Source organism: Myotis daubentonii, chromosome 1 (assembly GCF_963259705.1).
Source record: "Myotis daubentonii chromosome 1, mMyoDau2.1, whole genome shotgun sequence".
Classification (NCBI taxonomy): domain Eukaryota; kingdom Metazoa; phylum Chordata; class Mammalia; order Chiroptera; family Vespertilionidae; genus Myotis; species Myotis daubentonii.
Genome location: NC_081840.1, coordinates 222,716,368 through 222,739,393, shown reverse-complemented (window position 1 = coordinate 222,739,393; position 23,026 = coordinate 222,716,368). Strand labels below are relative to the sequence as shown.

Sequence of the window (23,026 nt, the reverse complement as noted above, 5' to 3'; positions counted from 1 at the left end):
ACCCCAGCCTGTGGTGTCTGTCTGTCCACGCTTACTGCATCTCCGTGTGGGGACTTGGGTGCTGCGAATCAGGCAGAGGGGGGTGAAGGGGGGTGTGTGGGGACCCAAGGGCCCAGGTGCTACCCAGAACCCAGAGGTCAGCTGGGACCTTCCCTTCCATGCCAGACACTTGCGCTTGCGCTTCAATTGCTGGCCAGGCCTAGGGACCATACCTGTGCATGAATTTTGTGCACCGGGCCTCTAGTATTCTTTATAATAGGCTGTTATTATTGTTGTTGCTACACTAGGTATGATACTCATAGCATGTAAAATATGATGACTTTTTGCTTAGAACAGTGGTTCTCAATCTGTGGGTCACGACCCCTTTGGGGGTCGAACGACCCTTTCACAGGGGTCGCCTAAATACATCCTACATATAAGATATTTACATTACGATTCATAACAGTAGCAAAATTACAGTTATGAAGTAGCAATAAAAATAATTTTATGGTTGGAGGTCACCACAACATGAGGAACTGTATTAAAGGGTTGTGGCATTAGGAAGGTTGAGAACCACTGGCTTAGAAGTATCTAATCCAATAGATCTCTCTATGTGGCAACCCCATGAAACTGGCCTTCGCTCTCTTTTGGAAATTTTTCAGGAAGGATTATTCTATTGATATGACAGTCCCATATCTTGCAGCTTTTCAATAAGAGTATCTATATCATAAGACTAAGGGGGCCTGCATGTGTTTTATTCCAATTTCTAGTTGTGTTATTCTGCACAAATTGTTGCAGCATCTTGAGGCCAAAGTTGCCTCAAGTGTGAAATGGATGTAAGTTTTACTTTCCCTAAGGCAGAGGGCCAAACCTATGCTTTTCCACAATCCTTCCCAATGTGAAGATCTGTGATTCACATTATGAAAAAGCTACAATTAGATGTCCAAAGGTGTATGTTGAGTAGATAAATATAGGATTTTAACTAGTTATTTCAGGAATGGTTTTATTATCAAGAAATCCCTAGCTACTCTACTCTGTGTGAGCACACATATTTTTTCTTTAAAATATAAATGTTAATCTGTGTTAAGGCTATAACTCCTCACTGGATAACAGAGTAATTCACATTATCTTCCCATGCCCCAGCTCAGCCTGATAAAATGGTGCAGACAGCAGGCTCTGTTGTCAGAATCCCAGCTCTGATAATGGGAAAGTTGTCTGACTGGTCTGTGGCTCAGTTTTCTGAGCTGTTGTGTGGGGAAGACAATATGCCTTCCTCAGGAGGAAGTGTCAATTTAACTGAGTCAATACTTGTCATATATTCATACTCATGCTGTTTCATGTGCCAAGTGCTTTGCATAAATGATCTTGTTCAGATCCCACAACAACCCATTTTTCTGATGATCACAATGGCCCTTCCTTCTGCACTCTGAATAAACTATGTGACTTTCCTCCTTAGAATCTTGTCACTTGCTGTTTCCTCTTCCTTGGAACTGCCTCTCCAGGCCCTCACATTACTGACCTCCTCTTGTTTTAGGGTCTCAAATAGTCAAATACAATTTATAATAACTATACAATGTAATATTATGTTTGCCATTGAAAATGACTTTACAGGTTCTTTAATAACAAGGCTAATATTGATAAAAGTATGCAATGTAATAAAGGATAAAAACTAGGTATAGCCTGGCCAGCATGGCTCAGTGATTGAGTGTTGACCTATGAACCAGGAGGTCATGGTTTGATTCCCGTTCAAGGCATATGCCTGGGTTGCAGGCTGGATCCGTAGTGTGGGGCATGCGGGAGGCAGCCGATCAATGATTCCCTCTCATCATTGATGTTTCTATCTCTCTCTACTTCTCCCTTCCTCTCTGAAATTATAAAAATATATTTAAAAAACCCAAACTTGGTATAGAGAGATCTCATTGATACACACACAGAAATAAAAAAAGATGTCCATACTTATTTGTTGATACTTCAAGGGAGAGGGGTATAACAGGACTACGAGTGTGTTGTGTGCTGTGAGTGTGGTGTGTATGTGTGTGTGTATGTGACTTCTCATCTATTTTGTACTTTCCAAATTTCCTGCCATGAACTTGAATAACTGTTTTAAATAAACCATTCATCTTCCCATACCCCAAGGGGAAGGAGGAGGAGCAGGAAGAGAAGAAAACCATTCTGTGGGAGAAAGTGTTGACACTGAAGAGTGCTCTCAGGGGCAGGAGTACAGTAGAAGTGAAAGGGAAGGCTTATTTGAGTTCACTGTGAGGAAGGATGCCCCTTAAAGCTGGCTGTCACTAATGGGTGGCTTTCTGAAGAAGCGGGACTGCTCCCTGGTGAAGGAGGAGTCTGTCTGGGAACTGGATATGGCTACAAGTCTTTCCTATGCTCTCTCCAAACTCTCAGGTTCTTGATTGTGGGAATCTAAGTGCTCCATAGTTTAGGGGAGTGCAGGCTTTTCTGCAGGAAATGTTTTTTTGTTGTTGTTGTTGTTATTTGCATAATATTGATAAATCTCACATTTCCTGCCAAGAGGAATGAAAGTCCTTTTTTTCAATCTGCCTTCCTGGAATAAGAAAATGAAATTTAGGGTGAGTATTGGCCCTGTATGGAACTCACTTTCAGCCCCTAGCTTTGGAGCTGCATGGGATCTGGCTTAGAATATTTCCTCAGCCCACCTGCAGGTCATTCAAGCCTGGAACTAGCCCAGCCAGGCCTCCCCTCCCCTAGGGTTCTCTGTGTGTGGTCCAGCAGGCAGCCCTGTGGGCCCATGCTTTTCCTCCTGGAGGCCCTGGTCCTCGGCCACTCCGGTACCACCTGCCTTGTGCCTCGTGTTCTCATATCATCTTTTGAGTTTGTGTCCAACCGCTTAGGGCTCAGATCATAAATAGGGATCTAATAAAATCACTATTGTAAAGTAACATAACAATGAAATTCATGTCTTCTCTTTTCCAAGGAACTTACTTCCACATGCTGGGGTTCTCTTGTGATGGGTAGCTAATGGGGAAAGTGGTGGCTACTGAAGGCAGGACTTTTATATCTGCAGACCATTTGGAGTTCACACATTGGCGGCCATGTCTAGTGTTGGTTCACTATCAGCCAGTTTCATGAACTCCCATTTTTATAAAAATAGTTTTTGGAGTCTTTCTGCTCATTTTTTTTTAATCTTTTTTTTTTCAAGAACTGTTCTGACATCTTCCTCATATCTGCTTGGAAATTGCAGTGTACTCACTTATTTGTGTACTTTACCAAATACTGGAACAAGAGGCATGCCCAAGAGGACTGGGTGATTTTGTTCTTCCCTAAGTAAATATAGTGATCCATTTGACGTTACATTTCACCTGTCTGCTTTGTACAAATGACTGTATTTTTGGTAAATATCTGGTCCATTGGCAGTTTTGACTCCAGCTTGAAAGGATAAAAGCAATGGCTCTCACAGCCCACATTTGCTGACAAATTGTGGCAATAAAAAGATCTGCAGCTTCAGTATCATGCAGGAGTAGGTTTTGGAGTAATTCTTCATGATGGCCTTCTGGGATGTTGATGACATGTCATGTTTTGTTTTTGAGATGGTGTGCATGTGTTCAATGAAGGAAAAAAGTCAAAGCAATGTTTCTCAACCATAATTCTATTATTTTTTGTCCATTTAGTTATTACTCATAAAAGTAATTTTGTCCTGTCCCCTCTCTCCACAGAATGTCCTAGTAGGACAGATCTTTTTCAAAGCTGTTTTATGTACTGTTCTCTCTCCTAGCACAAGGACAGGACCTGGCATATAATAAATATATGTTGAATGACTAAGTGAATTAATTAAATCTTATTATTATGATATATTATGGCCAGAGGCTAAGACCAACAGTAGTTAGCATATTAATGTGATATTCAGCAGGACTGAAAATCAGCATAATATTGCCCTGCTGTTAGCCAAATGGCTCAAGGCAATTCCCTAACCTGATAATCCTTTTACTGTTTACCAAACTTTACCTTTGATATGCCTGTTTGCATTCCTAAAGGGCAAATGTGTATTCAAGTGAATAAAAAGCAGACAGGACTGAGTTTTGAGGGAGCTTCTCCACTAGAGGGAAGTTTTCCGCCTGGCCCCCCATGCTTTCTAAATTCATATTTCTTGTCTGGTGTATTTATTTGTGCACAGTCCCTTTTTCAGATCCTGAACCCTAGCCGCAAATGGATGCGACATTCACATATTACCTTTGGTCAGTGCCACTGAAATGATTTACCATTCTATTCTGGGACTTTTGACTGGAATGTATTGGGTTGTTTGAAGTACTTTACATATTTTATCCATTTTTGTTGTGGAGATTAGTGAAATTTCAGGGCATTTACATTTTCAAATCATGAATTGAGTCCATCAGTTCCTACAACATGGTGTGGGAGTATATAAAGAGCGTAGGCGAAGACATGGGTTATTCTCATTTTTAGGTTTTTCTTTTCAAATCTATTCCTTATGTTGCCTTAAAGATAATGATTAGCAAGTGAAAACAGAATCATTCAAGTAAATCTTTCAAATGACAAAAGTAAAATTTGATGTCTTTTTTTAACCTTAGATAGAGAATAAAATAAATATCATTGTAAGAGTTAACTGGATTGAAATTTCAATATTCAAACCAGAAATTTAGAATTTTTCTCCTAGCTTCTTAGTGATTTGTTTCCTCACTGGGGAAGAACAACAGCTCTGTGTGTCTGACTCCCAGTGTTCTTTGATGCTTGAAAAAAAAATGTGTTGAAAGAATGTTTGTATACATAGAATATTTGTAAATGTTCATTATGTACAGCATTTTCAAACTTTATTTTAATTTTATTAATCCTCACCCAAGGATATTTTTCCATTGATTTTTAGGGAGAGTGAAAGAGAAGGAAAGACTGAGAGACACAATGATGTGAGAGAAACACATTGCTTGGTTACCTCCTGACCAGGGCCTGGTCTTGGGAGGAGCCTGCAACCAAGGTACATGCCCTTGGCCAGAATCAAATCTGGGACCCTTTGATACTCAGGCTGACACTCTATTCACTGAGCCAAACCAGCTAAGGCTGTACAGCATCTTTTTAAAAATAGTGTTTCCCATTAGATATCCTTATTTTGTACTCCTTAAGAATGGCATGAAATTGGAGAAAGAGAAAATGGAGAATATGCTGGTTAGTCTATGTGTCACGTTGGCTAGGCTATAGAGACCACTTATTTAATCAAACACTAACCTAAGTGTTACTGTCTAGATATTTTTGTGGATGTGATTCACATCAATAATCCATTGGCTTTCAGAAAATGAGAATACCCTGGATCATGTGGGTGGACCTCATCCAATCAGTTGGACAGACTTAGGCAAAAACAGAAGTTTCCTGTAGAAGGAATTCTGCTCAAGGTTATAGCACCAAACCCTGTCTGAGTTTCCAGCCTGTCAGGCTGACCTATGAACTTTGGACCTGCCTGGTCCGACAGTTGTGTGAACCTATCCTTAAAATAAATCCCTTGATATGTATGTTTGTATCTTTATATATCAGTATATATGTATATACATGCATTAGTATATGTATATGTACATGTATATATATATATATATATATATATATATATATATATATATATATATGTATATGTATACATATACATATGTATGCATTGGTTCTGTTTTTCCAGAGAACCCTGATTGATACAAGTAGAGAGTGCGCAAAGAAATAAAAAGTCACATCTGTGTAAATGTTTTTCACTTTAGAGTAGTTTTTCTCTAACCTAATGATATATCTGACATTTGGCAGTATCTACATTATAGCACCAAGTGCATGTAGGAGAGTCAAGAAATTTACAAGGTAAATACACTTTAAAGGGTACACTGCTCTGTTCACAAATTAGGCAAGGGGGACACAAGGGTTATCTGAGCCTCCGATCAAACAAAAACTTCCAAATGTTTTGAAGCCCAAGCTCCGGTCACCAACACCGCGCTGTCCATCTGCCAATCAGGAAGCACCCTGAAATGGCACAAAAGTTCCCCTGAGTATTTAGGTAAACACATGTACATCAATCGAGTTGGTCTTGCGGAATAAAATGTGTTGATTCTCTTTAGAAGCAGAGAACTGCAATGCATGCAGACCTAAACAAACAACGCAAACATTTTTGGGGAAACAAACGAACAAACAAACTTGCTTTGAACAGCAGGAGACGATGTTTTGGCAGCTGAACAGGGCAAGAGCTTCATGAGCCGCTCTTTGATGCTGCGCTTGGTGCTGTTCTGAGCGTAGAGGAAACCTAGAAGATACCGACAGGTTCCGTTAACGCTGTCCTCCGGGGGAAGCTAGGGTGGGCTGCATGGTCATCAGAGGAAGCCAGCAGGCAGGACCTATACTCAGCCAGCAGCTCAGGCAATCACAGGCAAGTAGGTGAGACTCTAGGAGGGGGAAAAAAAATCTTTCCCCTTTCTGTTTTTCTTATGTTTTAGGTTTTTCTTTCCAAACCTTTTCCTTATGTGACATTAATCATAATGATTAGCAAGTGAAAACAGAATCATGCAAGCATATCTTTTGAGTGACAAGAATTTGGTGGCTTCTTTTGGACCTTAGGTCGGAAATAACATCAGTATCATTGAAAGAGTTAACGGGATTGAAATTTCAATATTCAAACCAGCATTAAGGGCCCCATGGCAGTATTCTGTTCTCATTGCTCCTCATCTCTGATTACCAAGGAGAGAGATGCTTTGCATAAATCATTCACACTGCAATCACCTGTTAGTACCTTTGCCTTCCCTGAAAGTGAGAGAATAGATGTCCTTGATATGCAGCGTCATTAGCATAAGATGACAAGCCCAGAGTGAGACAGTCCTTCACATGTCCACATTACTGGATGGAATTATTCAAGCAGAGTAACTCCAAAACAAGCAAGGTGTGTTTGAAACTGTTAACCAGAAATAGATGTGGGGTGTCTGTGACTTCAGAAGATAGTTTGGGAGAACTCAAGAAAAATCATGAGTCACTCGGTGGGCAGGCTCCCCAACACTTGACTGTCCAACTCAGATTCAGCCTGCCTACGCTGCGTGCCCAGAAGCCTGCATCTGCATGTGGATAGATATATTACCTCCCCCATATCAGTTTGTAAAGTGCTGAATATAAAGCGAGAGTAAAGGAAGCAATTTAGTTAAGGTTAGACCAGTGGTCGGCAAACTCATTAGTCAACATAGCCAAATATCAACAGTACAATGATTGACATTTCTTTTGAGAGCCAAATTTTTTCAACTGAAACTATATAGGTAGGTACATTGTTATTAATTTAATTAGGGTACTCCTAAGGCTTAGGAAGAGCCACACTCAAGGGGCCAAAGAGCCGCATGTGGCTTGCGAGCCATAGTTTGCCAACCACGGGGTTAGGCCATCTTTATGATATGGGCCTTGCAAATGTATTGCTTGTTGCTTTTGTATTTTATAATAATTTTGATCTCATAAAAATTCCTGACCAAAAGGCTACTGATCTCTTTTCCTTTGGGGCTGGTTCCACCCCACATTAGTGTCTACTGGCTACAAAACCTGATAAATCTCTTGAATGGGGCATGACAGTAAATTAGTACATAAATCAAATCAGATGATTTTTCCTTAAAAGTCCTTTAAAGCCTTTATGTTGTCCTTTGGAAAAAGCCTCACTTTCCACCATATGCCCCTGGCCCCTTCCTCTGACAGCATTTCTCACCACCCTCCCTAGTGCTCCTAATGGGCCATCAACCATTGGCCACACCAAGTTTCTTGCCTTTGTTGGCCTCTCCCCTGCTCTTGACACTGATTTGCTGTGAAATGTCTTATTCACTCAATATCCCAGGTGCTGGTTGAGGGTACGATACATAGGAGGAGATCAATAAATGTCTGGCAAACGAGTGAATAAATTCACTTTTGTTAACAAAAGAAGAACTGATTTCATTTCCTAGATTAGTATCTAGGTAACCTTTTAAACTTGTAAAACAAAGTAAATATGATTCACATATCACAGACTCTTTTTTAAAAATATTGTTTTTAAAAATATATATATTTTTTATTGATTTCAGAAAGGAAGAGAGAGGGAGAGAGAGATAGAACATTCACACCGGGGATTGAACCGATGACCTGGGCATGTGCCCTGACAGGGAATTAAACCATGACCTCCTGGTTCACAGGTTGATGCTCAACCACTGAGCCATCCGACCAGGCTAACATGGACTTTTTAGTTGGCTTTTTTCTATTACATTTGTGAAGGGCACATCCATCTAAGACATCTAAGAGCCACCTCCTTTTCTCAGGACATTGGGTTTTGCTTTACTCCCCAAGCATGATGCAGTTTCTTCCCTTCAGGTCACTGTAAGCTTCCATTCCACTGTATGGGGAATCTGGTGGGTCCTCTAATTATCAATTTCTTTTTTTAAAAAATATATTTTATTGATTTTTTTACAGAGAGGAAGGGAGAGGGATAGAAAGCCAGAAACATGGATGAGAGAGAAACATCGATCAGCTGCCTCCTGCACGCCCCCAACTGGGGATGTGCCCACAACCAAGATACATGCCCTTGACCGGAATAGAACCCGGGACCCTTGAGTCCGCAGGCTGACACTCTATCCACTGAGCCAAACCGGTTCTGGCCAATTATCAATTTCTAAATGGCCATGCAGCTTTCAAACTCAGCTCAAATACACTTGGCTCTGGCAAGCTATCCCTATTGTATCCTGACAACTTCCAGAGGAAAGAGAGACCTGCCCCCTCCTCTGCTCTACCTTCTCTATTGTTCCCCAATCATCCCCTATTGTTCTGGATATCACACCCTATTCTGACAAAGAATTAGAGAGAAGGTTCTATCATCAGGAGAGAGCCTTTAGTGTTTTTCTTTTTTAACTCTTACCTAGCTCCTTTGCTTCAGGTTTGACAATCATCCCTGAGACTGACACGTGGCAGACGCTCAAGAAATATTTGCCAGTTGTTTCATTTCCTCCTTTCCCCTCAAATTCTGATACCTGCGGAGCTTACTCTCTATAACCACTTCCTGGACCCCCGGGCCTGACTGTGGGGGAGGAGCTTCCTGCTTTGCAAACACTCCCGGGTGTTAAGGTGATGCTCCCTGCCAGCACCCCCTGGGAGGCAGCTAAAGATGTTCTTCTCTGGAGCATCTTTGAACTGCTCTTTTTGTGGGGGAGGGAGGACCCTTAGAATTTAGGGAGAAAAAGCACCCCTGAGAAAGAAAGGGGGAAGAAAAGCGGGTGTGCTCCAGAGAGAGCCCTCTGAACTGCTCTGGAGACTACAAGGTAGGCTGCTGTTTTCAATCACGAGTTAGAAGTCCCAGATTTTAGTCCCTGTCTTTCTGCTTCAAGCTGAGTGACCTTGGACAGGCTATTAAACTTCTTTGGTTCTCTGACTTTTCTTTATAAAACAAAAGGGTTTATTTATAGCAAAGGATCTTAGTTGTCAAAACACAATTTAAAGTCCATTTTAGGTGTATACAGGATGGGGGAAAAGTAGGTTTACAGTTGCTCATATGGAAAATAATACAACAATTAATAAGTAATAATATAAGAATAAACTGCTTCAAATACTCACAATTGTAACCCTATTTTTGTCCCACCCTGTATTTAAATAGATATTGTATATGGTTACTACCTTGTTTTTATAGTTTTTCTCTTCAGTGAGATCTTTAACTCCTGGAAGGCTAGATGTGAACATATATAATTTCCTCTCCTTCTCTCTCTCTCCCTGTGCTATCAGATTATTATGTTGTTGTTTTTTTTTAGTTTGTTTGTTTTCCTTAAAGTGTAGTAGTTGAGTGTTCACGCACTGTAGTAAAACAACCTAGATTCAGATCTCAGCACTTTATTACCTTGGGTAAGATTATTTAATCTCTCTTAATCTTTCCTCATCAACAAAATAAATGAGTAATAATAGCTAAAGTTGTTAGAATGAGAGTCTAATGAGATAATATATAAAGCACTTAGGATGACAACTGTTCATAATACACTGTCAATAAATGGTAGATAATATTTTTTTTCAGTTGAGTATATCACATTTCCTCTTATCTCATGCTATGACCTCTACCTGAAGTGTTGCTTTATCTCCATGTGTGGCCTAGTTCATCCTTGAGATGTCAGTTTGGTAGTCACTTTCTAAAGAAAATCTTACATGATAGGCCAAACTAGTTTATGAACAGCTCTAATGTATTAGTACGCTTATAGTTCCCCCTATTTCTCCTTAATCACAAATCTAAATCTCCTCTATCTTTATTATCACAAATATAATTAAAATAATTAATGATACAATCATGGATTTGACATATGTCTTCCCTACTGCAATGTAAGATTGAAAATTTCAACTTCCAGACTTTAGAGAATTAATGTTACTGGATGTGCTATCCTGCTCTAAGCAACCGTATAATTAGACAAGCTATGTGAGAAAACTGTTTTCAAGCATTGAACAACAAAAAAATTCTTGCTTTAATTAATCTTCCATTAGAGTTGAGGAAGAAAAATAATAAACAAGAATCAATTGAGGTCTAGAGACTTCTGTTGGTGGATGGGATGGGAGTGGGGTGGGGAAGACTTGTAATTTTAAATATTGTGGCCAGGGAATGTGTCATTGGAGTTATATCTGAGCAAAAATATCTAATGAGATAAGAAAGTTCATTACCTTATTTTGATTATTAGCAAGCAGTACAGAGTATTACATATATTAGTGCTAACATATATTTGTGGAATAATTAATGATTCATTTATTAAGTTATTCAATTAACATTTTTGACACTATGGACAAAGTAATACTGTAATTATTTGGCTATATAAACTACTGAGTTTAATAATCTATTCACAGATTGCCTTAGAAATTAAAATGACATCAACTCCCTTATCCCTGCATGTAGAAGTTAAACCAGTCTTCTAGTATACTAGCACTTCAAAAATCATGAAATAGAGTAATATAAAAAAAAAAAGAATAAAAAGTAAATGTGTCAATTAACAGGCCACTTTAAATTGTGATGGAAATGAGTGAAAATGCAATCATTTTTTTTTCCTATTGGGAAAGGTTTTATCTTACAAAGTCTGAGTCTACTGTAAACATATCAGCCATCAGCATCTCGGTGGCTCCCTATTTCTGACCCTCTGCATCTCAACAGTGGTATATACAAGGGGTAATTTTTCACTGACTGCTTTTCCGGTTACACACACACACACACACACACACACACACACACACACAATGCTGGTTACATGTCAGTGTCAGGTTTCAGTGGTGGGTGATGGGCCATGAATTATGAATTCAAGAAGTAATGCCGAGGGTGATAGATGTGGCAATTTCTCCATAACGAGAATCATGCTTATCTTCCTTCTTTTTGCAGTAGAGCTGATAGCAAAACCGAATATTCTCTGTGGCTTTGCATGGGAAGAAAGGCTCTGCTCCATTATTCACAGCCCTGTTCAGCTTCTATCTTGTGCTTTTGAATTATGGACAATGTTTTCCTTCCTAGACCCTAAGCCTGTGGTGCAGGAAAATGGCTAGTAATGTTCCCATGTCCTTCCATGAATCAACAACTATGATAAAATCATTAGGAGTTTCAATGGCCCTGTGATCCCATCTGCGTGTCCTCTGGATCCGTGACATGGTAATTCATGAGCAGGGACTTCATGCCGGGGCTGGGAAGTACATTCTTCACTGGATGCAAATGTGAACTTAGCTGCCAGCATGTCTGTTTTTGCAGTGGGCTTACAGCTCATAAATACGCGGAGGAATTAAAGTGGAATACTGAAAATATTTAATTAACCCCCAATTAGGCAGGGCAGAGGAATAGATAAGTAAAGAGAATACATAATAGGGTAGTAGGCTTTGATGAAAACAGATCAGAGTTCATTTTGTATTTTCAAATTTATTCCCGAAGAAACAGGGTCCTAGATAATTTGGAGTTCATACTCTGGTGATAATTCTTGCTGAAAATTGCCACCCACACTATACTGACTGTTCTTGGACCCTGCACTCACCCCTTTAAGAAGGATAGCAGCAGGGTTGGTTACTGAAACCATGGGAAAATAGCTACACTTAATTGTGTCACTATGAATTTTGGAGACAGAACGCTGACCTTGCTAATGGACCTGTTTCATTTTGCCTGATTATAAAATTACCTCTTGTAATCTATCAATTAATTAAGAAGGAGGGAACCGAAAGGTGCTTGAGTGCTTGAACTTGCTCCAAATAATCTACAAAATCTAAATGCAAATAGAGTAAATTCAACTCTTCTTAGAACTGCCACTTGAAGACGTGTTTGTCATAAAGCAAGTGCTGATCTGTCTGTCAGCCTCTCAGTCTTGCTCCTCTGTCTTTCTCTCTGTCTTTCTAGCTCTGTGTGCCTCACTCTCTTCCTTGGACTTTGTCATTTCCTCATCTCTCTGTCTCCCTCGCCCTTTCTCTGTATGCCTCAGTCTGTCTTTGTCCTTCTATGTCTCTGTGTGTCTCTCTCTTTCATCTTCCTCTGTCCTCTATCTCTGGCTGGCTGGCTGTCTCTGCCTCTGACTCAATCAAGGGTAGGTCCCATTTCATCTGCTTTACTTTTGTGTTGATTGCATGCCTCCTGAAACATTTAGGGAGAGCCTTAGTCTGCTGAGGGCAGGATCGTTATTAGCGCTATTGCTGAACAATGACATGACCAAAAGCCACTGTGCTTTCCAGATCAGGACTAAGTGCTTGCCATTGTCCACGTGACTGCCCTGCTCTATGGGCAGAACTAACCAGGGAACACAGCAGAAAATGACAAGGTAAAAGCACCAGTTTTCTTTGGGAACCTTTAAGAGCCATCATGAAAGCCCAAATTTTCTTTTGTTCCTCTGCAAAATTTACCAAAAGTGCTTACTTATAGGGTGATACCTTTTGTGTGGGACTTGGGAGATTATCTCAGTGGTTCTCAACCTTCTGGCCCTTTAAATACAGTTCCTCATGTTGTGACCCAACCATAAAATTATTTTTGTTGCTACTTCATAACTGTAATGTTGCTACTGTTATGAATCATAATGTAAATATCTGATATGCAGAATGGTCTTAGGCGACCCCTGTGAAAGGGTTGTTCGACCGTTGAAGGGGTCATGACCCACAGGTTGAGAACCGCTGGATTATCTGGAGGTCCCTATAAGTATGGGGACAAGACCTCCTGGTTTGCCCAGGGCAGTGCTGGTTTTTGATAGTTGTCCTTACATCCTATGTGTTAGCCCCCCTATGTGTGTTCAAAAACGTTCTGGTGTAGATTGCAAATCATATGGTCACGCTATATTAACAACCAGAGTGGTCTGTTCCCACTGAGGAATGTACACTCATTTACTAAATGAATCACACTATAAATAATGTATATTGTGCAACATCATAAAAATGCTATTTTAGAAATAGCTATAATTAATAGGAAAAATACAATAGGAAGCTGACATGTGAGCGTTTACATACAATTCAATATGATTTTAATATTATTGTGATATTTTTCAGCTTTAATAAAGAAGGACCTCCTAGGATATGTGTCAACCTGGATGAACGTGAGAGCAGTAGGCCAGGTCAAATAAGCCGCTCACCAAAGGATAAATACTGCACCATTCCACTTATACAAGGTATCTAAAATAAGCAAGTTCCACCCGGCTGGTGTTGCTCAGTGGTTGAGCATCGACCCATGAACCAAGAATTCATTGGTTCGATTCTTGGTCAAGGCACATGCCCAGGTTTCAGGTTTGATCCCCAGTACAGGGCATGCAGGAGGCAGCTAATAGATGTTTCTATTTCTCTATCCCTCTCCCTTCCTCTCTAAAACAAACAAACAAACAAACAAAAAACATTAAAAAATAAAATAAGCAAATTCCTAGAAGCAGAGATTAGAATGGTGGTTGCCTGGGGCTGGGGGCAGGGGAAAAGGGGAGATGTTGTTCGCTGGGTATAAATTTTCAGGTTTGCAGGATGAGTAAGTGCTAGAGATCTGCTCTGCCATGTGGTGCCTGTAGTTACTCACACTGTACTGTGCATTTAAAAATGTGTTGAGAGTCGATCTCATGTTAAATATTCTTACCAGCATGAAACAATGTAAGTAATTTGGGGCACATTAATTGTGACATTAGTGGAAAAACTTGCAGGTTTGTATTAAAAAAACAACAAACAGATTTGAATCTGAGCTCTGCCACTTTCTGTGAGACTTGGAAAAGTGACCTCACCTCACTGAGCCTCATTGATCTCGCCTGGATCACAGCAACACTAACAATGCCTGACCCGGCTGCGTCCCAGGGTGGTTAGAAGGTTCAAAGGAGGTGACCTATATGCAGCTCTGGCTAGTAATACTAGTATTCTCTTCCCCTACCCAGGGGTTGCCGGGAGAAATGTGTAAGGCGCGGCACCCAAAGCAAAAAGGAAGATTTCCACAGTGGCAGCGGTACCTTTTATAACAGAGCAGCAAGTAAAGCATCCCCCATACCCAAATGTCTATCTTGAATGTTGCCTCTTTAATAATAATTTTTTAATAAATATGGATTAAACCTAAACCCTACTGCACTATTTCTTGTCTTCAAGCTAACACAAATAACCCATGATATGTATAATTTAGTTCCCAAAATACTCATTTCTCATGTTCACTGATCTTTACACACTTACACACACACACACACACACACACACACACACACACACACACACACACACACACTGCAATATAGTGTGCAGTAGGCCGCCCTCAGCTTCTGCGGGACCCAGCGGGAACTGCAATGCGTTCTGGGAGCTGTGCTGCTTCCATGGAAGCCATACGGATTCCGAGGGAGGTGGAAGTGAGCCGCTGGTGCCCACAGGAGCAGAGCCTGGAGGGCCCTGAGCCGACTCTGCGGGAGGCGGGCCTGCCTTCTCCTCTCCAGGCCTGCCTTTGGCTGCAGAGGCTGTGGGCCGGCCTCCCTGTCCCTATCTGTGTCTGCTCCTGCTCAGGGGGGCTGGCCTGAGCCGGGGAGTGGGCACAACCTCCTCCTGTCTGGTTGTGACCTGTTATGGCATTCTGGCCTAAGTGGCATATTTCTCTTTCTCTCTCTCTCTCTCTCTCTCTCTCTCTCTCTCTCTCTCTCTCTCTCTCTCTCTCTCTCTCTCTCTCTATATATATATATATATATATATATATATATGTATATGCCTTTTTAATGCTCAAGCAATGTTTCTTTGGGGTAAAATATCAGAAAGCTAAGTAAATTTGAGTGGAGTTGACTCTTCTGATGACAGAAAAAACAAATATAATTTGTAAATTGAGTTTTAAAATGATGTGGGATCATAAAGTTCATTTTCATGTCCAACAGAGTGTTCCTTTTTTATATGGTGAACCTTTCTCCTCCACCCCTCCCCTATCCACATTAATTTTCATATAGCTTAGGCTACCCTGTTCATTTTATGATTGGCCAGTTACCCGATTTCTGCCCTTTAAAAACAGGCTTAAAAAGCATTTTTTAAATATTTGTTTTCTTTCGTTCTATTCAGCTTCTTTTAGTATCAAATCCTGTAGAGCCTTATAGTTCATTATAAGCACTTTGGCTTTTACTTAGAGTGAAATAGGGAGAAAATAAAGGACTTTTGAGAATAGAAGTGCAATAATCTAGCTTATGTTTTATTCAAGAAATATTCATGGTGCTTTGGCAAAAATGAACCTCGTCCCTGATCCCATGAAACTTAAACTCTAATGGGGAAGATAAATTCAGCAGCAATATGAGAAAGTCTTCTAAACTTCATTTGAACATGATCTTGCCCTAAGGAAAGATGCAGATAAATAATGCCTAAAATACAGTGCTCTAGCCACAATCAGAAGATGAACTGTCTGTATGTCAAGTACTTTACAAGCACTATGTCACTTAACCTTCACAAGAACTCCATGTGGCAGAGAATATTATGATGGACAAATAATAGGCAAGAAAGTTAAGGGTAGAGAGATGCTTGCAGCTTATAAGTGGCAGTGCCAAGATATGACCATGTGTCCATCTGTCTAACTCCTGTGTCTGATAGTCTTATGTCTATATTACCCTATTATTACACTACTAGAGGCCCAGTGCATGAAATCGTGTACAGGTAGGGTCCGTAGGCCTAGCCTGTGATCAGGGCCATCTTCCATCCACTCGCCAGTCCCCAGTCCCACCCTGCTGCCACCCACCCCGGTTCCCTATTCGCCATCCGGTGATCGGAGCCTGCGGGCTGGGGGGAGGGACTGAGAGGTGGTCAATGCACCTCATAGCAACTGGTCGAGCGGTTGTTCTGATTGTTATGCCACTATGGTCATTGGGCTTTTATTAAATAACGGCTCTAATAAATAATTAGACTATTTCACTTATTGGGTGTCCAACTGTGTAACCTTTAGCTACAGAATATGTTTTACTTTGTGCAGTGGTTTTTATTTCTGCTCCTCCACACTAGTTAGGCTTCTTAAATCATCCTATCTTGAATATGGTACAAAATCTTGGTGACCTGTGCTCCTTTGCTAGAAATGCTGCCTCTAATTCCATTTTCTATAGGACATCCATCAAGTGCTTGGTGGTATTAAAAAATAATGCAGTTGAAGAAAAAGCTGCGCTAGGAGGTCCAATTTCTTCATCTGAAAAATGGGGGTAATAATATGTGACACTTACTAATCTCAAGGAAGTTAGGAGATGAATGAAGTAATTGTTTCTGCAAAATCCTTCAAATGCTAGAAGAAATAACACACCATCCATTATAAATTCCAGTACAAAAACTACATTCCTTCCCTTTGGGGTCATTACATTCAATTCTCATCTTTCAACAATGTATTTATTCTGTAAATTGATTTGTTCATTAACTTAATCAATAAATATTTATTGAGTATATATGAGGTAGACACTGTGTCAGACACTTGGGATGAAAATCAAATATGATGAGTGATAAATCTCACATGCTTCCAATTTTGTGAATTCCAATTACTTGGCCCTGGCTGCTCATTCGAATTACCAGGTAGCTTTAAAGATAGCCATGCCTGGTCACTCCAGACCAACTGAATCGAGTAAGGCAAATGTGAAACCAAACACATTTGGTTGAGCAACATTGTTCTGTTCTGGGCCAATCCATGCCAGGTAGATTTTCCTAAGAACTGTACTTTACAATTTTGATATTGCAAACTGACCTCTGTTTTTACATAAACACTGGACTGAGTTGAATAGTCTCTCAAAAATCCAAGTTCATAATGAACCTCAGAATTGACTTATCTGGAAATAAGATGCAATTAGTTAGTTCAGATGATGTCATGCTGGATTAGAGTGGGCCCTAAGTCCTTGTAAGAGAGAGGACACACACACACACACACACACACACACACACACATACACACACACACACAGAAGAAGGCCATGTGATGATGGAAGCAGATACTGGAGTGATGCAGCTACAAGCCAAGGAAAGCCAGTGATTTCCAGCAACCACCAGAAACCAAGAGACAGGCATAAAACCGATTGCCCCTCAGAACCTGCAGAAGGAGCCATCTGTGCTGTCACCCTAATTTCAGGCTTCTGCTCTCTTAAACTGTAAGAGAATAATTTTCTGTTGTTTTAAGCTATTCAGTTTGTCACAACTTATTATAGAAGTCCTAGGAAACTAACAGACACCAATTTACATATTTTCAAGAACATCAGAAAAAGTCAAATTAGACCCTGGCTAAATATTTACCCTCTATACAGAACATTCTTTTAATATATAGAATCGGTGTTGTACTTATGGTAGCTTCTTAATAGAACTGGAATTTTTTTCATAAATTGCTACCCAGTATATTCCTCCTAGGCAAATTAGTCACTATACACTACAACTGAGTAGATTTCTACACCTGTAGAGTTACCATGTTCTATATTTGGCAGTGAATCTACCCCAGCACTATTGAGTCTAAGCATTCACAAATAACTAGACCAGAAGTGAGGATCTTCCCATCTTGGTTTCAAATTAATGATTTAATGACTCCGATATTTATTGAACACCAGGTGACTTTTCATATCACTGAGGCTAACGGCCAAATTCCGTACAATGGCCCACAGAACGTGCACAATCCTCCCACCAAAACTCATCTGTCTGCCTTGCATTCTACTTGCACTTCTCATTCTGTCTTTGTCACCCACTGGTCTCTGCCTGATATGTCTCCTAAGCAAGGAGAGAGGCCTCAGGAGGAACGAGTCCTGATGGCACCTTGATCTTGGACTTCCAGCCTCCAGAGAAAATAGACTTCAGTTGTCTAAGCCATTCAGCCTTTTGTCAGAGTGGCCCTAGCAAATGAATACAGCTAATCGCAACATTTATTGTCCAACGTGGATAACCACTAAGGATGAAAAAGGGCACTATTAATAATGACTGAGACAACTGGCATAAACTGGGACTTCCCAGGTACAGTGGGATCTTTGGTAGTCCTACCCACAGTCCCGTCACTATTAATGTGAAGTGAACTTAATTTACTTATAGTTTATATGTTGTCTGCACCAGATAGTACATTCTTTGAGGGGAAAGTATTTCTGTGTTTTCACTGCTTGATACCCAGTGTCTAAATGTCTGGCACCAGTAGCTTCTCAATAAAAATATGTAGCATAAATAAATTTAAACTGTGGAAGTGGTAGATATTCTTGGTTCTTAATATAAAGATGTCAGTGTTCACTGATCTTTATTAAAAAGCAGCTATCTCAGTGTGACTACTGATTATCTTGCACCTGCTATATGCTAGGCAGAGGATAAGGCATTTTACATATGTTATCATTCATTCTTACAACTCTTCAATCTGGGTATGATCCTTAGTTTACACTCAAAGAACTGAAATATCTCAGAGGTTGTAAGGTCACTTCTCCTTTATCCCTCAGCAAGTACCTTAGGATTCAAACTCAGGCCTGCATCTCTGTTTGTAAAATTAAGTTAATTGGGGTGACACTGGATAATAAGATTATATAGGCTTTAAGTGTACATTTCTATGATACATGATCTATATATTGCATTGTGTGCCCACCATCCAAAGTCAAATCATTTTTTGTCATCATCACCATATATTTGACCCCTTTCACCCTTTACTACCCCTCAATCCCCTTCCCTCTGGTAATCACCACACTGCTTTCTATGTCTATGAGTTTCTGTTTGCTTGTTTTTATTGTTTGTCCACTTGTTGCTTTGCATCTCTTAAAGCAGAAAAAATGTTTGCACAGAATTGCAGTACATTGGGCTCCATAGGGACAGTGCTGGGGCAAGTGTGAGCCAGTAGGGCACTGGGTGACTGTGTGTTTGCTGAGGAAAAGTAATTAAACATGGGCCAAGGCAATCCTAAAAAGCCGAGAGGCAAAATGTCATCCTATGCTTTCTTTGTGCAAACTTGCCGGGAGAAGCACAAGAGGAAGCGCCTCTCAGAGTTGTCTAAGAAGTGCTCAGACATGGAAGACCATGTCTGCTAAAGGGAAAGGAAAAACTGAAGACATGACAAAGCTGGACTAGGCCTGTTTATGAGAGAGAAATGAAAAATTATATCCCTCCTTAAGGGGAAACAAAAAAGAAATTCAAGGGTCCCAGTGCACCCAAGAGGCCTCCTTGGGCTTTTTTTCTTGTTTTGTTCTGAGTATCGCCCAAACATCAAAGGAGAAAAATTCCAGCCTATCCATTGGTGATGCTGCAAAGAATCTGGGAGAGATATAAAATCACACTGCTGATGACAGCAGCCTATGGAAAGAAGATGCTAAGCAGAAGGAGAAATACAAAAAGGATATTGCTACACACTGAGTTAAGGATTGCTGGTGAGACCAACAGGGGAGTTGTCAGCGCTGAAAAAGCAAGAAAAAGAAGGAAGAGGAGGAAGAGGAGTAGGAGAAAGAGGAGGAAAGATAAAGAAGAAGATAATGATGAATAAGTTGGTTCTAGTGCAGTTTTTTTTCTTGTCTATAAAGCATTTAACTCCCCTGTATACAACTCACCTCTTTTAAAGAAAAAAATTGAAATGTAAGGCTGTGTAAGGTTTGTTTGTAAACTGTACAGTGTTTTCATTTTGTTTTTGTATAGTTAACACACTACCAAATGTGTCTTTAGATAGCCCTGTCCTGGTGGTATTTTTAATAGCCACTAACCTTGCCTGGTACAATATGGGGGTTGTAAATTGGCATGGAAATTTAAAAGAGGTTCATGTTGGTGCCCAGCACACATTAGTTATATGTGGGGATGGTATTTTTTCCCATCTTCAGTTGTTCTGATGTAGCTTATACAAAATAATTGTTGTTCTGTTAAATGAATACTGCTCTGTAATTGCAAAAAAAAAAAAGTTGCAGCTGTTTTGTTGACATTCTGAATGCTTCTAAGTAACTACAAATTTTTATTAGAAAAAAAAATGATGTTTGCAAAATCTCAGCAGTTAGAAAGGAACATAAATTCAGATTTGTGACTCATTAAGTCCATCAAAATGATCAATAGTTACTAGTCACAATATTGTACATGTCGATGTACAAATGATATCCACAGATTATATCAACGTGAGTTCAGAGTTAGTCAGATTCAGTGAAACAGTGTAGGTGGAAAGATCCCGAATGCTTCAATCTTAAATTCTCCATCAGCTCAACAGAGAAATCAAGGACCACAAATCAATGTTCCTAAATGGGTCTGAGTAGCTCTTTCTTCTAATTTGATTTTTAGTAACTAATACTTTAGACTGACACCCAATGTGAAATATTGTCCTGGAAAACAGGCAGCTAGGTCTGCTGCTTAACATTTTATTTACTAGAAACTGAGCCAGGAAAATCCATTGTTAAACTATATCACAGCTGCTGAGGGGCTATGTCCTGAAGAAGAAAATTAATTTCAAGCCAATTAAGTAGACACTCTGTGATATCTTTTTATAAATAACTAGTATCTCGACCACATCAAAATGTGCCTATGAAAATTCTTTGGAGTTACATAAAGTGAAGTCACACTTTGCCTGAAAAATTGAAATAGTGCCATGTAAATGGTAAAGTCTCACACTATGAGAAAATGTAAAAGTAGTGTGATCCTCACATTTTTGTTACATTTTTAAAGAAATTCATAACTTCAAAGCTGGCAGACTAACTGAATGGTAATGACCTGCTTTGGATATTACTTTAAGACAATACACTGTCTCTTAAAGCTTGCAACAAAAATTCTAGCCATCCTTGTTAGCCTCATGGGAACCTTAAATTACTTGACATCAACATGAACACGTTCTTCAAATAAAACACAATCTCTTTATAATTCACACCTACCAGGCTTTATCTGAAACACAGTGGAACTAAAATTTTAATCCTGAAAATCCTAGCATCACTCAATTTAGTTCTACAAATGTCTGTTGAGGATATAGACTCATTAAATGATCCTTGATGGGTTCTATTCCCAGGGATCTCCGTGTTTTATTGGAAAGAAGGCGAATTTTTGAGAGATAAAAGTGAAAAACTATAGAAAATGGTCACTTCACTCCAGAGGCTAATTCTGTGCCCATCTCTATCAATCAGAACTCCCTACACTGTATTGGATCTATCAGACTCTCTGGCTCCTCCGGGTCATGACATGGGATAGAGGGCTGCTTAGGAAACCAAAAGCCATGCTTTAGAAATCTGCTATGACCAAACATCGTAAAAGGCACATTATAAATACAGGCATGCCTTGGGGATATTATGGATTGGGTTCCAGACCATCACAATAAACTGGGTCATAATCTTTTTGCAGGTGGTGGGTCTTGCCTTCAATTTGTAAAAAGCACAATGTCCGTGAAGTGCCACAAAGTGAAGCACAAAAAACTAGGTCTGCCTGCACTGTCTTATAAGAATCATTTATCAAGGGAGACACTTAACTCAGGAATGCTTTAGTTTGCCTAAGATCAGATGTCTAAGAACTAATGGCATGTGTCTAGGAAACTGGTCTGTCCGAACACTAAGGCCACACGTACACGATTCATGTTTCATTCATCTCTGTCTCCCAGCATCATGCCTAGGCTAGCATCGACTGTTCAATACACATTTGTTAAATGAGTGAATCGATGTTGGTTGAATTCCAAAGCAGAAAGAGAGGCTCCTTTTATATGAATACGTTATGACTTTTTCAAGGTTTCCAAAAACCATTAGCATTTCATTGGGACGATCTGAAACGCCAGTCCCTAGCAAACCTATCTGTCACTCGGAAAGCTGAGCCTTGAAACCTTGCAGAGCCAGCCCTGACTTGGTGGCCTTCGATGTTAGGCTCTGCTGGTTAGCGGGAGTCGGCAGGGCAGGGGAAAGGGTGGTAGTAGGTGCCCCAGCATTGTCAACAAACTTTAATAGTCTGAGAAAACAGTACTGATAAAACACACTTAGATCATAATAAAGAACAGGCCAGAGTTATGAAATTGAGATAAGATATCCTTACTGAGAGAAAGCCAATATTGCGCTTTTAGTCTAAAATATTATAGGAAGCCTGTAAAAATGGCTTCCTGGATAAGGAAAATTATGGATCCTACCTTACTCTCTGGATGACTAAAGCCAGTTAATTGAGCATGACCTCAGGATTGTGCGTGCATAGAATCAAGCAGAACAATTTGTCTGACAAACATTTTTATAGGCAAGATAGATCTGAGGTTCATATACACTTTGGGGGGGTATTGCATTGAACAAATTTGAGCGTCATGCTAATGATGATAAGAAATAAATGCTGTTTTTGTTTGAGCACTTTACAAAGCACTATCTAATTTGATAATCAAAACAGTCCCATGAGATAAGAATGTGTGGTATTATCGTCCATATTTTATAAATGAGAAAATTTATAAAGCTTAGAAATGTACAGCTCAACTGCGGTCCAGCTGAGACTTTATTCCAGGTCTTTCCCTTCATTGTAAAAGGCACATTTTAAATACATGCATAAGGTGGAGATATTATGGGTTGGGTTCGAGACCATCACATTTCTTGCTCGTCGTCACAATGTGCTGCTCAGGCCATCAGCCTCATCTGGGAGCTTGTTAGAAAGGCAGAATCTTTAGACTCACCCTTGAGCTACCGAATCTGAATTTGCACTTTGATAAAATCCTCAGGTAATTTGTATGCACATTACATTGTGAAAAGCTTCTCAGAGACCACAGCTGGGCCAGTCACCTGGA

General features: G+C 40.0%; 1 protein-coding gene across 3 annotated transcripts in view; it reads right to left on the bottom strand.

The window, feature by feature from the left end:
- The window catches only part of KCNIP4 (potassium voltage-gated channel interacting protein 4), a 971,293-nt gene that overhangs the window by 102,905 nt on the left and 845,362 nt on the right, over positions 1 to 23,026 (bottom strand). The window contains exon 2 of one of the 3 annotated variants that reach the window (XM_059674466.1): positions 6,127 to 6,232. The exons of the other annotated variants lie outside the window; for them this stretch is intronic. Coding sequence (XP_059530449.1) covers positions 6,127 to 6,232 — 106 coding nt within the window. The remainder of the gene's footprint in view (positions 1 to 6,126; positions 6,233 to 23,026) is intronic. 3 annotated transcript variants of the gene reach the window in all.